This window comes from Leptinotarsa decemlineata, unplaced genomic scaffold (assembly GCF_025532065.1).
Source record: "Leptinotarsa decemlineata unplaced genomic scaffold, Ldec_3_MD MMD2_tig00001064_RagTag_RagTag, whole genome shotgun sequence".
Lineage (NCBI taxonomy): Eukaryota > Metazoa > Arthropoda > Insecta > Coleoptera > Chrysomelidae > Leptinotarsa > Leptinotarsa decemlineata.
In genome coordinates, this window is record NW_027412558.1 from 5,925,639 (window position 1) to 5,943,683 (window position 18,045).

The 18,045-nt window shown below is 34.8% G+C and overlaps 1 protein-coding gene and 1 pseudogene across 5 annotated transcripts in view; both read right to left on the minus strand.

Moving 5' to 3' along the window:
• LOC111505835 (protein peste) overlaps positions 1-18,045 on the minus strand; it is a 52,272-nt gene that overhangs the window by 20,181 nt on the left and 14,046 nt on the right. The window contains exon 1 of one of the 5 annotated variants that reach the window (XM_023160714.2): positions 11,536-11,660. The exons of 3 other annotated variants lie outside the window; for them this stretch is intronic. In XM_023160714.2, the coding sequence (XP_023016482.2) occupies positions 11,536-11,639 (104 nt within the window). In that variant the 5' untranslated portion in view covers positions 11,640-11,660. Of the gene's footprint in view, positions 1-874; positions 1,104-11,535; positions 11,661-18,045 lie in introns of those variants that run through there. One more of the 5 variants, XM_023160749.2, reaches the window with a different exon arrangement.
• LOC111505771 (G protein alpha q subunit-like) lies at positions 13,114-15,407 on the minus strand (annotated as a pseudogene).

An 18,045-nucleotide genomic window follows, 5' to 3' on the forward strand; every position in this document is an offset into this window, starting at 1 on the left:
AGAACGATCTGAAATGTTTGGGAAAATTCCGAAATTGTGGGACGATCAATGGTTTAGTGTGGTAGCTCTCTAACCGTGAAGAATGTTAACATTTCAACTTCAAAGGCATGCTTTTGAAGATTTAGTTTCATCCTCTAGAAAGTTCTAGAACTATCCAGAAAATTAGACATTGTTCCAGAATATTTCAAAACATTTTACAATATTTTGGAACAGCACGAACATTCTGCAATGTGGTGGCATGTTCGGTGATATTTGAAAAGTTCGGTTACACATTACTTGAGGATAATCTCTCGATATTTCACGGAATAAAATCGTGGTTGTATTGATTTCTTTGCGATTCTGTCAAAAGCATGCACTTTTAAAACCATAAAAATGAGATTTGTAATGCAGACTCGAGTACGTACACTTTCAGGAAATAAGTTTTATCATGAGGTTTTCAATAAACTCAAAAGTCAAATGAAGCATTTCTCACGAATTGAATTTCCAATTTCCATCTTTCATTCTGAAACAGTTTCTCTTATAACTTTTGTGTGTGAGTTTATTTTCTTCTTCTCGATACATATCACAGTATCGTGGACAGCTTCATTGAACACTTGGTTCAACCAGAAGAATAGCTCAATGATATATTGAGCAGTCCTCAAAGGGAGTTCTGGAATGAAAAGGAATTAGCAATAGGATTAACAACTCATGAATGGTTCTACATGAGATTTCCGACTATTCTGGCCCTAGTCTAGTTCAATATCATTTCTCTAAGTTGTCAAACTTGAGGCCTGGTTGTACGTAACAACAACTAATTCACCCACCACGTGTATAACTTGTTTTGGAACATACAAAAATTTCAATATATACTCTGATATGCTTTCACAAAACTCACCCAAATAATTAAATAGTCACCAAAAATGTGTCTCGACAACACATTGGGATTTATTCCAATCGCCACTCCGTATCACTAAATGTCTGCTTATTCTCTGCGATTTTCCCAATATTCTTTCCACACTTCTAATTCTTTATCACTATTGTCAATGACCCCATTCGAAATTGTATTGGGAAAGCGAAAGAGCAATAGTTGATAGTTTTCAATGTGTATATTCCGAAGGATAGAGGAAGATACTACCGGTTCTATATGATTACGTTATAATTGAGGTTAGGGGTCGGGCTGTTTATCATTCAGTTTGCTGACGTTTAGAGAGATTAAAATATTTCCGAAATTGTATTAATAGTTTATGAAGCAGTTTTTGCCAGATTTATTTGGTGTTATGACAGTGGTACATATAATAAATATCATTGTGGAAAAATCTAATCTTGTTTTGACATAGAGATTGTAGTTTCCAGCTGAAACTAACGAAAACAGATTGTCGAATATTTTCTTCCATTCATTAGTTTGTAGGATAATACTCCGCATATGATTTTTTCTGTTTGCTGAATAAATCGACACTGGTGGGGATATGTGGGTATATACATAGTTCAGCTAGGCACAGCTAGGTATTTTGACGTTACCTTCATCAGTCATATACAGGGTGTTCCTCAAACACATGCTGATATTTAAGGAGGTAATTCTTAGACCCATTTTAAGAAAAAAAACAATCTATGGACGTATGTCCTAAACGCCTTAACTTTTGAGATACAGGGTGGCAAAGTTTTCAGAAATAATCAGTTTTTCAATAATAACTGAGATAATTTTGTAGAGATCTTTGGCATATTTGGTACATATGTTCCATGCCTCAAGGCGCATTTTCTGATGTACACAAATTTGTATTTTTTCAAACAGTGGCATCCCTACGGGTTTCGCATTGAATATTTTTGGGGAAAAAGTACTACGCCAATGCTTTCTTTTCAAAATAAAATCATTTCTAAAATTCTCATTTATTTTTGAGAAATTTTGATTTTCTGGTATTTCTTTGTCCGACACATGATTTTCACTCAAAAAAATAAAAATCGACAGAAAGCTAATTAAGAAATTAGGTCAATTCTAAAATAAATGAGAATCTGAAAATTGCTTCATAACGCATTACCAATTCCCTAATAATATTTGAAAACATAATCTGCAAAAAAATAAATTTTTTCACAAAAACGAGTTTTATTTTATTTTGTGACAGTAAGTCTAAACGAATAGCACAAATTTGTTAATTAGTAATAATACCAAAACTGATTATAAAAATTGTTGGAAGTGGCCACCTGCACTTAGCATGCATGCTTCCGCTCTTCTACGCATGTAATTACGCACCCGTTCAAATATTCCCAGCGTATTTCGTATAGTTTCACACGAGGCAACTATTCGCTCTCTTAAATCTTCTAAAGTATTAACGGGAGTTTTATACACAAGAGTTTTAAGGTGACCCCATAAAAAATCTAAACTGTTGAGATCGGGGGATTTTGCTGGCCACTGCTGAGGTCCTCCGCGGCCTATCCAACGATTAGGATAAACTGTATTTGAATGGTTTCGGACAATTACACTGAAATGAGCAGGGGCGCCATCGTGCATGTACCATATTCGACTCCTTAACGCAAGTGGCACATCTTCCAATAACCCAGATAAGTCTTCTTCGAGAAAGTGTAAATAAGAACGACCATCAAGGCGTCCTGGTAGAAAAAATGGGCCTATTAGATGATCACCTATAAATCCTGCCCATACATTACCCGAAAATTGGTGTTGGAAATGGGTTTCGGTTATTGCATGGGGATTTTCTTCAGCCCACACATGATTGTTATGGAAATTTTGAATGGCATTCCGAAAAAAATTTGCTTCGTCTGTGAACAAAATTTTGTGTCTCAAACTGCGGATTTAGTGCAATACTTTGTAGATACCACTGACTGAAGTTCACACGCTGTGGAAAATCTCTGGGGAGTAATGCCTGCACTCTTGAAATATGGTATGGGTATAACAAAAAATCAACCAAAATACGCCAAACAATTTGATGACAAATATCCAGAGTTCTAGCGATCTTCCTCGTACTCGTCTCAGGATGTTCCTCAATTTCTTGCAGCACCGCTTCCTCAATTTCAGGAGTTCTTACTACACGAGATCTACCTTCCGGAGTCCCTTTCTTGAAACTACCAGTTTCCCCAAGTCGACGATGAATATTTGAAAAGGTTCGGCTATCTGGTAAGGCACGATTAGGATATCTTTTCTGATAAATGCGCCTGGCTTCTGTTGCATTACCATTGGCAAGGCCATATACGTAATGCATTTGCGCCATTTTCGCATTCATATAATTTACCATATTTACTGATATTCAGAACAACAGCGGACTACCAAAATAACTTCAATAACACTTCAAAATCAATCAAAACGCGCTGTGACAGTTTTTAACACCAACACCTTACTTTAAACCAACATCAATATTAGCTACTGACGTTTGTACATACAGAGAATTCGTTTTTTATTGCTATGGTGGGTACGCTGTTTTTTCTGCTTTTAATCTTTAAAAGAAATCACATATCGACAAAAATTATTAAGCGGTGCTGCGTTATGACGTAATTTTAATTGAGAACAGTGTATCTGACAACAAACAAATACCTTTTAGTTCCTCAATTATTTTGCAACAAATCTGATCTCTTAGTTTGCTTTCAGTCGATGCACGATACCGCATCAGATTTTTAAGGAATTTATCCTTAAGTAAAGCGATTTTTAATTTTTTGAGCGAAAACCATGCAACGGACAAAGAAAACCCAGCAAATCAAATGTGCTCAAAATGTATGGAGATTTTAAAAATAATTTTTAATTCAAGATAAAGCAGTGACTTAGTAATTTTTTCGCCAAAAATAGACATTTCAAAACTCGTACGTACGCCACTGGCAGAGAAAATTAAGAAAATTGTACATCAGAAAATGCGCCTTGAGGCATTGAATATATGTACCAAATATGCCAAAGATGTCTACCAAATTATCTCAGTTATTATTAAAAAACTGATTATTTTTGAAAACTTTGCCACCCTGTATCTCAAAAGTTAAGGCGTTTAGGACATACGTCCATAGGGTCTAAGAATTACCTCCTTAAATATTAGCATTTATTTAAGGAACACCCTGTATATTGACTTGGTATTCATAGAAGAAAATATCAGCTACTATCAGTCACTTGATGATAATCATAATTTTATGCAAGAAATAGAGACAACCTGCTGATTCCACAACATAAATTAGCAAGTACTAGTCGCAATTATGTAGAAATGAGACTGTTTAATAAATTACCTATTGAATTGAAAGATACACACCAGGAAATATTCAAAAAAAAACTAAAGAGTCCTATGTTAATTTGAATTACAATTCCTGTTATTTTTTTTCATTATTTTGGTTAAATTTGTTTCAAATTATTACATAATACTCCTAACCCTTATTTATAAATATGACTTACAGATTTGTTAATAATCTATATGGACCTCAATATGTTTATGTTTCACTTTTAAATTTTGTTTCATATGTCATGTGTTAGTAATTATGTTGTAATTTTACGTTGTGAATAATTTATAATTTACAATTTATATATGTTATATATTTGTATTTTATGTGACTTGTCCAGACACCATGGTGTACTTGTGATCAATAAATAAATAAATAAATGAATAAAAGGTCCAAGTGGATTTGACCCCACCACTTCAATCTCCGGGGATTTATTGTGACTCACACATACTCTAACTCGACCAAATGAATCCATCACTTCATTGAATGCGCGGGGCAGGAAAAGAGTCTCTGCTTTCTTACCAGGGCCTGAATTTTCTTTCGAAGAATATCCATTCAAGATTGACAGAACATGTTGGATTTTCATGAGGACCTGATCGATGGTCAGTCTGCGACTATTTTCGTTTGGTAGGTAACCAACATAAATGTGTGGGAAAGGCAGCCTTTTGTGACGCATTTCAAGAAAATGCTTCCTTATGGCAGCATATACAGAAAAATATAGAATTCTTCATATTCTACAGCTCACATACTTCCGTTACGAACATTCAATAATTATTACTGCTATTTATTTCACGAACTAATTCTAATAATTCTCAAGCGTACTTCAACAATAATTATCTAGAAAACGGATTATTTATTTCATACACTATTCTACAGGATGAACCCATTTACAGAATAGGGAGTAACAGTGGCATTTACAAATATGTATTTATATAATATAATTTGTGAATCTATAAAAAAAAATCAAAAAGGGAACTGTCAGTTGGCTAAGAAATGTCTTTTGATTTGTATAATCTAGCAGTTGAATATATCTAGGACATGATTAACAGAATTAGAGGTATCGCACATTGTATAAATTGGAGATTTTTTCATTATATTTGTACGCGGATTGTTGAGATAAAATGTGACATTATTCCTAGATGACCATCTAGGAACCCAAAAATTCAACATATGTAACAGTTGAGAGCAGGTGATGATATTGTTCATGAACTTGAATAAAAAAAGAAATGAATATTATTTACGCCTTATCTCGAAACTACAAAAATTGTGGGTTACAAGCAATTCATAATAGGGTATTCCTACAGTAGGATACGTGCCTTTGGGTTGAAAAGACATATATTTTAGGAAGCGCCTCTGTAGGGCTTCTAGTTGATTTATATGAACCTTATAGTAGGGACTTCACACAACAGATGCATATTCCAGCCTAGATTGAACAAAAGTGAAATAAAGTAATTTCAATATTGAAGCTTTTTTGAAATCTTCTGTATCTCCAACTGAGAATCCATACATGCGATAAGCTGCTGTTAGAGTAGTGTCATTATGTTCATTGAAAGAGAGGGATGACTCAAAAGTAACACCTAGATCAGTGAGTGTGTCAGGACGCTCCAGAACTTGATTGTTTATGACGTAGCTGTGTAAATTCAAGTTCGTTTTCACTGAGTAAGACATTCCGTTACATTTGGATATGTTGAGAGATAGATTATTCTTCCGACACCATGTAATATTGTGATAGAGTTTCAAATCATCTGCGTATAGAAGGAAATTGACATCAATCTCGGCTCCGATATCATTAATGAACATATTGAACAGTAGGGGCCCTAGATTTGATCTTTGTGGTACACCAAACGTTGCTATATATTCGATAGACTTGAGACCATTGAATTGGACGTACTATTACGGTTGTAAAAATACAATTTGAAGAGGGTATTTAATTCATTGGATAACCCAAAAGTCGAAAGCTTGTTGAGAAGGATACTATGCTCAAGTCTGTCGAACGCTTCAGAAAAATCAGTGCAGATGACATCACTGAAGGATACCAGTTTGGGCGAATTGAGAAAGATTTTAAAGCATATAAAAATAAAAAAGTTTTTGCATCTACTCTTAGAAAGATTTCAGGATAACTCAGAACTTTTTGGTGTTTTTGCTTCACAAAGTCGCTTCCATTGAGGATGCACGAAAAAAAGAAAAGTTGAATATCATACCAACGCTTTACTCATTTATTTTATCTTCTGAAGAGAAACAAACCTAACATTCAGTTATGTTGGTCAAATCCGAAGAAACTCTATCGAATATTAATATAACTTATTGAAATTAGATTGTTTGAAGGTGGTTGACAATGTTCCATGGTGCATTTCGTTAGTTCGGACTTCCATTCTCTAATATGATATAAAATGATTTGAAATCCCTGGACGGATCAATAAAATCAAAAATATTATCGAAGCAATAATAAACTAAGCGAAATAACTGAAATTACAATGGAATAAAATATAAGCAACAATTGAAAACTGAACAATTAACAAAAAATGAAAATTCAAAATCAAAAGAATTCACGCCAAGTAATATCACGACGTGTCGTTTTTTAGTATCCACAATCGTCTTCGGGTGATAACTGGACTCGAAGATCTGACTATTTATAGGTCATTCGAGTGCTTTCACCTATCCCGTCTTCCCTCTTGCCGCTTTACCGGTTTAGCAGGAGCTGACCGTTTGGCGGAAGTTGGCCATATGTTGCGTATCTCTACGCTAGCTTGACTAAATGCGTTGTTGGACAACATATATGCGGCTTCTTTCAATTTTCTCCAGTGTTATTCCTTGTGGATGCTTTCAGTTTGAGAGCACTTGATGTTATGTTGTTGAGTCCAAAAATGCTCTGCTATTCCCGATTTGCTGGTTTCTCCTCGCTGTGTGTGATTCTTGTGCTCGGCAATGCGAACTTTCAATGGCCTCTTAGCTTCACCGATGTAGGATTCTCCGCACTTGCAGGGTATCCGGTAAATGCAATCCTTGGAATCGCAATCCGCGTTTGGTGGCCTGGTTTTCATGAGGCGGATAAGGATATTATTTCACGATCTCAACCAGGTTCTGATGTTATACTTGGACCCAATTCTTATCCTTTCCAACAATCCTCTGATGTAGGGAAGTACAATAACAGGTTGTGAAAGCTTCTTTTCCTTGTGAGGCTCTGCTATCTTCTTGCCAAAGTATGTTCCACCATCACTCTGCTGTTGTCCAACAATGCAGTCATAGCCAACTCCCGCCAAACGGTCAGCTCCCGCTAAACCGGTGAGGCGAAAAGATGGTAGAGGGGATAGGTAAAAGCACTCGAATGACCTATAAATAGTCATCTCTCGGAGGAATAAGTCCAGCCATCACCGAAGGACGATTATGGATACTAACAATCGAAACGTCTTGAAGTAACTTGAATTCTTTTAATTTTCATTTCTTGTTAATTGTTCAATTTTCAATTGTTGTTTGAATTCCCTTTATTTTTGCTCAGTATACTTGTTATTTTTCAGTTGATTTATTTTTCTGTTTCATTGATTTTTTGAGGGATTTTGAATAATTTCATATCATATTGGAAAATGGAAGTCAAAACTTATTAAAATTAGTGTTAAAATGAGTCACACGAATCCAGGACGGATGAACTGGATAAAATTAAGATTTGGACATACCGTGTGTTGGTGGTTAGTTTTTGAAGAAATTTCATCTCTATAAATTCAAATGTATCATTTTACAACTCATTTCAAACTACATTGCGATTGTGGTTTATTCGTAGTATCATCCTGAATTCGAACAACAAAATTGAATGTAAACTTCATTTCCGCATTTCACAACTTTTGCAAAAAAAAATCATGATCCTGGAGAAGTTTGAGATGGTACTACTGCCATTTTTATTTTCCTATACATCTAAATGAAATCGTGAAAGCCTAAACATTTTTTGCGTCCTTTAAAATGATATTTTCATTTTGAAATCGAATATCTGTCTTGCTTTTGAAAGTGGAAAAATCAATAAAATAAAAAACAATATGATTTATCTACTTGTTAGTTGCTCTTTATCGGACCACCAGCATTGTTTCACGAAGTCCAGAAGCACTTCCTGCATTGTTACGTGAAATTTATCGAACCGCAATCTAATGGATGTGGTCTATATGCAGCAAAGCATTTGATGAAGTGTCGTGTAATCGGCTTCTATAAAAACTGAATGAATTTGGTATTTCTGCGAACTGTTATTAAAATCATCTGAGTGAGAGGAGCTATTTTTTGAGAAGGCAGGATAACTTCGTAGCCCTCTCAGGTGTACCCCTAGGTTCAAATCTGAGACCGTTCCTTTTCATATTATTCATATTCAAAATTACCCTATGTGCTTATGATTTGAAAATCGTAGACTGCGCTTCCTCACAAAATGATTTAGCCCTAATAACAAAGTAGTGTTCAACCGTAAGTTTCCTGAAAAATAATAACATTATCGATGCTAGACCATTACAAAGAGTAAATAATATCTGTAAGGATCTACGAATCATTTCTGACGGAAAACTGATATTTTACGCAACATATTGATGAAATTATATTCAATGCTAACGGCTTTTTGGGATTTCTTGTACGTAATTTCAAAACAATCACATCACTGATGTGAAAGTTATCAAGTCTGTATATTTTTGATTAGTGCGTAGAAAATCAGAATATTAGAACTCAGCATGGAATACAAGTTTTTCAAATATATTACGTCACTAGAAATGAATCTAATGAATTTCTGAAATCTTTATATTTCATGAAACACGAAGACTATTCTGTACGTCTCATAAGATCTGAACTAGTCAGAGTGAACAAATGAAGAGAAACAGCAGATATTCTTTCTACATTAAAATCCACAATGACGTCGACATCACATCATCCCTATTGTTTCCAGTGAGTTTAAACCTACCACCACCTAGAATTACGCTCATGAGTGACAAATTCACATGATTTCCAGAGCTCCATCTTTTCATTGCATAGAAGTACTAGCGGTCTGCCCTGGCTCCGCACGGGTGCAATGCTGATACTAAATACAAGTTCACCCACCGGAAAGTTAAGGGCATGAAAAGGTTACTTCGTTTTAAGAACTTCCCTTTTTTCCCCGCGGTTGGCTTCCCAGTTGGGATATTTGAAAATAATGCACAACTACAATATGAAACGAACCTACACAAAGAATTTCAGTATTCAAAAGTAAAGCGGTACGGAAAAACATTGATGAAAAGGTAATTTTCATATGTTAAGGCATCTCTTTTATGCCCAGCGGGGGCGCCCCAGATGGAATATTCAAAAATCCTTTCCTAGTGACTTTCGCATTTATAAGTATATAGTGCATTTCTTTAATGCCCCCCCCCCTTTTATTTTTTGAACGGGTCAACTCAAAAAATTGAAATTTGGGATAATGTTAATGTAAGAATACTTTATTTTGAATTGAAACTAACAGATGAAACTTTCAAAATGGCGACTGGGCGCCATCTGGGAAAAAAAATTAAAAGGAAAGATGGTCTTGTGATACATCATTTTGAAGCTCCTGACGAATACTTCACAACCCTAGAATATGAAGTCAATATCTCTACCTACTAGAAAATGGTGAAATATTAAATAATTTCCTGATGACAAACACATTACTATCGATATTTCTAGAAATATTCATTTTTATCTGCATCTTGCAATTCCAAAAAGACGATAAGGTTTGTTAAGTTATTTTTCGTTTATAAAAACGACAAAAAATGTCAGTATGACAATGAACATCATTTTTCAGTTAGAATATTCTCATTTAGTTTTCGGCTTTCCCAATATCAAGAAAAAAATAACGTTTGGACAGGAATTTAGGCAAATCACATTGTGGGACCTCCATTTATTGATCAAAATTTAATAGGGAAACTATATTTGAATATACTGGATTGACCGTCGAGGTACTCCAGAACGGCCAGCTTGCTCACCAGATGTGACACCTTTGGACTTTTTTTTATAGGGCTATTTGAAGCAAAAGGTGAACAAAACTGAATCTGCTTCAATATTGGATATACAGCAGAGAAAAATAAATATTTGTAGAGATATTGAAATTACTGTGTTCGAAAATGTTCGGCGTGAAATATCGGATAGGCTGTTCATATGTTGAGAAGTTCAAGGAACCATTTCGAGCACTTTCTGAATCGATCTCAAGCTTATTACCTCATATTATGTAGTTAAATGTCAATATATTCAGGCAATTATTAAATGTTCCGCCATTTTGTAGAAGGTGAAGATATTGAGTTCATTTTCTAGGGTTGTAAAGTATTCGTCAGGAGCTTCAAAATGATGTGTCACAAGATCTCCCTTTCCAGTTAATTTTTTTCCAGATGGCGCCTAATCGCCACTCATTTAAATTTTTTGACTTGACCCGTTCAAAAAATAAAAGTAGGGGACATTAAAGAAATGCACTGTATATTGATAGTTTACCATCTGCAGAACACGTGAAGTTGAGAAAAAATTATACACAATCATCAAACTAATATGTATACAAATTGATAACGTTTGCATCCTGTATATATTCAAACTACTCACAGTCGCAACCATACAATTATTGTTCTATCATTTAACTTCAATATATACTTCTAAAACTGAGGTATAAATGAGTAAACTTCAAGTTCCTCTCATCTATTTTATGGCCGTTCCCCACTACACTAGTTAACTTGCCTACGAAACCGAATATGTGAAATGTTTTCTTTGAAACGGAATATTTTAGTGCATTCAGTTTGACCAACATACTTTTTATAACGTGTTTTGTAAACGTAGAAAGCTGAAATTGAACTTGGTTCGAAATTCACAATGAAACCAAGATTTAAACTGACTTTAAGTTCAAAATACTAGGCGACAAAGCCTACTATGATTCACAAAAATTCCTCAACTCAATATTTGGGATGAAATTAGAGGTTATTTTTGTATTTTACATCATATTGTAGTAATTACATTGTAGTAATATACATCACCTCAAGTTATATGCGTACAACTGAGTTTCCTTCCATATTTCATATGTACGTCAGCTTGATTCTATACAAAGAGCAGGTTTCAGACAATAAAAATTTTCCATTCATGTTGTGCAAAATATTAGCCAATGTGGAAATGATGGATATTCCTTAGTGCATTTGGGATGGGTATACATCAGAAGAATTTAAAGAAATCAAAAGAAGATAATAATGAGTTCTTGAGTTACCTTCACGCAGAAAATCAGTGACTCTTCTTGATTGAGTTAGTTGGGATAACGAACGGTTGATCTTCAAAAATTCTAACCTGATGAATAAAGGAGGAAGATGATTTTGTGAATGGATTTGATATGAGTGAAAACAAATTGAAACTGGAAAAAATTACCTAGAAAAGTAGTGATCTCTGCATGAAGAGAATGAAAACACTCGTTTGCAGTTGAATTGACGTATCACATAATGTTCAATGTTTCCGAGGCAATCGGTAATCATTGAATACGTCAGTTCTGATACAAATTGGTAGTTTGAACAGGTGACACACTCAACGCTATTTATTTAATAAAAAAATCAACAAACCTAACTATCCCATGATAACCCTTTTTATCATCTCATGATAAGATAATGAGCGGAATTATGAAGTGATTTAGCTTGTGTGTAACTGTTCAAGTTGTTTTTTGTTAGATTTATCCTTCAACTAGTCTGAGCGGTAGTAATGAAATAAACATTTCAAATGTTGTCCCAAGGTAGACCTTTCAGTACTTGACATTTAAAAAACAATATTAAAATCGATTCACAACTTCAAATTTTAGGGGGGTGTTTCCATTAAAAATGGGTCACACTATATATATATATATATATATATATATATATATATATATATATATATATATATATATATATATATATATATATATATATATACAGTACTTAACAAAAAAACTACGTTGTATTTCATATAGACTGAAACAAGTCGGAAAGTTCGTGAATTACAAATACAAAAAAAATCTATACCACAGTTTAGTAGAATCACACTTGAATTATGGCATCATTGGTTGGGGAGGAGTATCAAAAACTCACCTACATCCTCTTGAAGTCTCTCAAAGACGATTTCTTCGAATACTACTCAATAAACCTGCAAGGTATGAAAGTAATTTGCTGTATAAAGAGACACAAATTTTAGATTTGAGACAATTATTCATTGTTCAGATAGGATGCCAGCTATACAAGAACAAAGCTGAACATGACACTCCAAACCACCCATACGCAACGAGAAAAAGGCATCACCATTGTATACCACTGGTTTCCAAATCTATAGGACAGAGAAGCTATCGTTATCTAGCTCCCAAACTATTAAATTATTTACCAAAAGAAATTACATATGAAACTTCTATGAAACGCTTCAAAAAACAAATAGTATCATTTGTAAAGGAAAATGCAAGAACGGATATTCATAAACTAATCGAAGGTTGAACCACTGTCCAAATATATTGTTATTATGATTATCAATAGCTTATTTATATATGTATGTATGTATGTGTATATGCGTGTATGTATTGTGTATATATGTGTATATCCATTATTTATTAGATATAAGATTTCTGCAGAGATTGAAATGCATGTATGTATACTCAAGTTTATCTATACTATTATAATATGAATTAATCAGGTATAATTTTAATTGATGTATATTCATTTTACACTTAGTTTTATATTTTATCTTTCGTGACTGTCTCTTTTGTAATTCCACAAACAAGTATGTTTGATACTTCTGTGGATATTATTATGTTTATTCATTTTTATACACAACTCTTATATTATTGAATGGATTTTATTTTATCACGAATAAACGTCATTATTATATATATATATATATATATATATATATATATATATATATATATATATATATATATATATATACCAAAAATATATACTAGAAACATATTTCAATGTAAATCCAGCCTGAAACTCTGGTATTTTTTGAAAAAAAACACGAAGAAAAGATGCTTTCCTTGGCAACACAGTAGATATATAGTGTGCTCCACTGAAACAGATGATTTGCTTGGTAACACAGTAGATATACAGTGTGCTCCACTGAAAACGATACAGACACATTTGTTGGAAAAAAGTAATAACCGGACAATTTCTATTTCAAGTGAGACATTTTTCTTTCATAACCTGAGCTGCCATACCTCCTCCACCGTTTCTTGGTGATCATCACCCTCAGAATTTGATTAGGGACATAACTGAGCTTTCTCTATTTCATTTTTATTTAATCTATGTGACTGTTCACTACGTGACTGTCACTCTTTGCGGGAAAATCCACTGTATCATTTTTCAAATTATTATATCCATTTGGAAAATGATACGAACAAGTCATAGACAGATAACAAAAATTGAAAAATGTACATTGTGTGGTGGAAAACTGCATAATTTCCAGAATTTCAAAATACAATAATTCACAGTGCTTAGATGATCGACCTGTTCTCTAACAACTGCCATACATACAAGTCACGTAGTGAACAATCACATAGATGAATTCCTTATAAAATTACTTGATTTTGCTTTTTTCTCTCAACAACTGTTTCTTGGGTATATTCGATCTGTTCCAATTTTGGTGTCACACATTGTATTGTATTTGAGAAATATATAGGGAATGTCAATCTTCTTGAAGATACATCTGTCAAATCAGTTGTCATTTATTTAGTATGTTTCGCTAGATCACCATGGATGGATGAAGCATTCAACAACACGTGCACGTTCGGGCAACGTACCGTTGCTCATTTCACGTCTTATCGAGGGGACTATTCGCAATGTGGTGTATAAATTTGAGTCCATTGATTTCGTAAACGATCAATCAAAACTCGTACATCGACGAAAATCATGATTTGCCAAAAACAACGTCCCTGTCTGTGCAGGAGAATCCAAGGCAGTCGATTTCGCGTGCTCACAAGAACTCGCCCTTTCGCAGACTACAACTTGTCGAATTTTGACAGCTGACCCTAATTTTGATAGAAAAATTGTTTTCAGCGATTAAAAATTTCGAATGCACATCTGATGAAAATCTGTTGAAATCTGTTTTGGTGTTGAGCATCTGTGGTCCCCTATGAAAGACAACCATCAGAAGTTGGAACTTATGCAAGTTATAAGTGATGGATCTACGAGTTCTTACCTTGCGAATTACAGAAATGAACATATATAAGGTTATTTCATTGAGGGTTTCCATCGGTAAATTTGAATAAAACAAAGTGTGTGTGAGATATCATCAACACTTTTTATTCATTTGAAAGACCTATTGATGCCATTACGTGTGAAATATTACATCGATCGAATGTCCGCCGTGGAGCATTAGGTGAGGTTAGGTTAGGTCCAAAGTGAGTGAGTCTATTCAACCCTCCACCGCAACCCGCACGGGTTTATTGTGGTTCACACCTATGTACACTCGACTAAATAAACCCATTTTTTCAACAAAGCCGTTTAGTTTGTATGGTGAGTGGTCTTTCAGGTCAGATGATCAGAGTATGGCTCTGACAGTTGTCATGTACTGTGGTGCATATAAAGTGGGAGTATATAATTTATTCACTATCAGGATTCAAGTTCACAAACATTCTCAAGATAAATTCTCTAGCTGCGATCGTATCTCGTTAGGGACCTTCGTATTCAGGAAAGTAGTCAACCAGATGTATTCTAGCATATCCTTTTTGTTCAAGAATAATATCACAGATGAATGCTGGAACCAAAGATAGATAATAATGGTTTTGAAAAGTGCCGTCGATTCCTCCATACTATTCTCGTTTTCTGATTCGAATAAAATTTGGTCATATTTGCTTAAAGCTACTCAAAATATAATGGAAGTTACGTTTTCAGAACAGTGGATCCATTTTTTTCTTTCCGACCTTTGTCCTCTTACATCTACCATCCTAAATATAATGGAGTCGAGATCGAATGGGTATTCTATGATGCCCTTGGTCGCCGCTCGCACCCTACGATTATCCTGTTCGGTGGGCAGGTGATCGGGAGCTCTAATTCATTCCAGGTCGCTAAGATAATATTTCGTAGAATCAGTAAGTTGGTACTCCCTGCGTCTGTCATAACATTCTTGGATACCTGCATCGTTCCGAAGGTCTTTGATAGCTTCTACATAGGGACTCTCAAATGTAATCACATAGTCTCATAGTCAATACTCATGATTAATTCTGCTTGATCCTGGCTGCCAGGGGATCCATACTAAATTTTCAAGAGATCCATGGCCTATATCATGCTGTTTCATCATTTTCCAATCGGAGGCGACACACACTGTCTTTCGAAATGACAGTGACCTGTAAGGAAGCCTGTTAGACATCGTAGTTCATCCCTACTGTAGTCCAACAACTGTTTGGTATCAAGCTTCGAAGGGTGAATAAACGCCTTGGATTGAGCCAATCCTGGAAGATTCTGCCAGAAGTCCATAAATCTTTTTGCCATCCAGGTGTTCAATCTTTGTTTGGTAAAGCCTAAATCAATTACAATGACAGGTTCTGATATGATGGAGCTGCTTGCAGCCCCCTCCTTCGCAGTAGCATATTTGCCTTTCAGGCCAGTATGGCCAGGAATCCAGACCAGAGACAATCTGTTAAGTTTCCCATCGAGGAGAGTTGTTTTTGGCGATTTACATCCAATTCAGGCCAAAAGAAGCTTGTAATCATAGACCTATTATAATGCTTGCCGTTGACAGTGATAACCTGGCCAACGTCGTGGATTGATATCGACAATTTTGTTTGTTCACGTACCCGTTCATACAGAAATGGGCCTCAGTTCTTGGGTCAGTTGAATTTCTTACGGCTGCAGACCCAAGTCACGATGCAAAATTCGCCAAGTTGTGATCTATGAAAGGCCGAGTTCTTGTGAGTGACGCGAAATCGACTGCCTCGGATTATCCCGTACACTCTCACAGACAGCGACGATGTTCTCGTCAGGACGTGTTGCACGTGTTGTCCGTCCATGGTGATTTGGCAATACAAACTGAATAAATGACAATTATTTGAAGGTGATTGACAATGTTTCACGATGAATTTCACTAGTTCGGACTTCCATTGTCTACTATATAAAATGATTTGAAATCCCTGAAACAACTAAAAAAGAAGAATTGAAAATGAATAGCTGAAAATAACAATTATATTAACCAAAATAAACCTGAAATGAAATAATAATGAAATAAAATACAAGTAAAAATAGAAGAATTGAATGAATAAAAATAAAGAAATGAAAAAAGAAAATAAAAATAAAGAGTGGAGAGATTCCAAGTCACATTAGTTCACGACGTTTCGATTATTAGTATCTACAATCGTTTTCGGGTGATGACTAGACTGATTCCTCCGCAAGATGACTATTTATAGGTCGTTCGAGTATTTTCACTTATCCCCGCTTTCCATTTTCCGCTTCTCTGGTTCCGTGGGAGATGACCGTTTTGGCGGGAGTTGGCCATTTTTCGCTTGATGATGGGTTTCCATATGTTGCGTATTTCTACGCTGGCTTGGCTGAATACGTTGTTGGACAACATGTATGCGGCTTCCTTGAATTTTCTCCTAAACCAATGTTCCTCTCTGTGCAAGATCTCAGCTTGGGACCTCTCGATGTTGTGTTGATGGGTCCAAACATGGTCTGCTATTCCTGATTTGCTGGTTTCCCCTCGCTGTGTGTGTTTATTGTGCTCGGCAATGCCAACATACAATGGCCTCTTAGTATTACCAATATAGGATTTTCCGCACTCAAAGGGTATCCGGTAAATGCAATGAGGCTGCTACGGATAGTGTTACCGGATCTGAAGCAGGTTCTGATGTTGTACTTGGAACCAATTCTTCTTATCCTCTCCGATAATCCTCTGATGTAGGGAAGTGCAAGCACTGGTTGTGACTTTTTTATTTTTATTTTCTTTTTTCATTTCTTTATTTTCATTTATTCAATTGTTCTATTTTTACTTGTATTTTATTCCACTATTTTTTCATTTCAGGTTTATTTTGGTTAATATAATAATTGTCATTTTCAGCTATTCATTTTCAATTATTCTTTTTTGGTTGTTTCAGGAATTTCAAATCATTTTATATAGTAGACAAAGAAAGTCCGAACTAGTGAAATTCAAATGACAATTAATTCAATATATGAAGATCCGTTTTCAATTGTTCGGAAGTCCTTGTTTCAAGACCCCAAATAATAGCACATCAAAACTCCATATTTCCTGTTTGTGCACAGGTTTTCATAATCTCGTGAACATATGAAAGAAGTTTCCCGGTATTTTTCAAATCTAAGTGATTTTTCAAGGAATGTTCTTCAAATTATCTCATTTAAACACTCACAAAACATAGAGTTTATGCACTTGGCATCCATGATTTGCCGGACGGGATGTAGTTAACAGAATTACAGTAAATTATAATTTCAAATCATATCTTTGTTGAGTAACAATGGGCTGAAGTAAATGTTTGAATGACTCAATTATGGTCGAATCTAGGGTAAATATGGGCGATTATATTCCTGCGCAAATAACTGAGAATGGGCTTAGCAGGATTAAACCGAATGAGGCGTGTTTGCGGTTTGAATAAGCGTTTATTTTTGATACTGAGAACGTCGAAAGACATGTTTTTCATTTAGCTCTACTTTCAACATTATTTGTCCAGACTTTCGATTATAATAAGACGATAGACGAATAAGTAGACGTTGCTTGATAACTTTGGGAAAATGCCTCTGAAACGTCAGACATACATCAACTATGTCGCGTAGAAACACAGCGTGTTCTTTAAAATGAGTTTTATTGGCTCGCTCAGTCTGACCAATATAATTTTTTTACAGAGTTTTTAGAGATTATTTCATATATCTCTGACTTTTACTTTCCAAAATCTTGTCTTTAGGGTCACTCGACATTTTT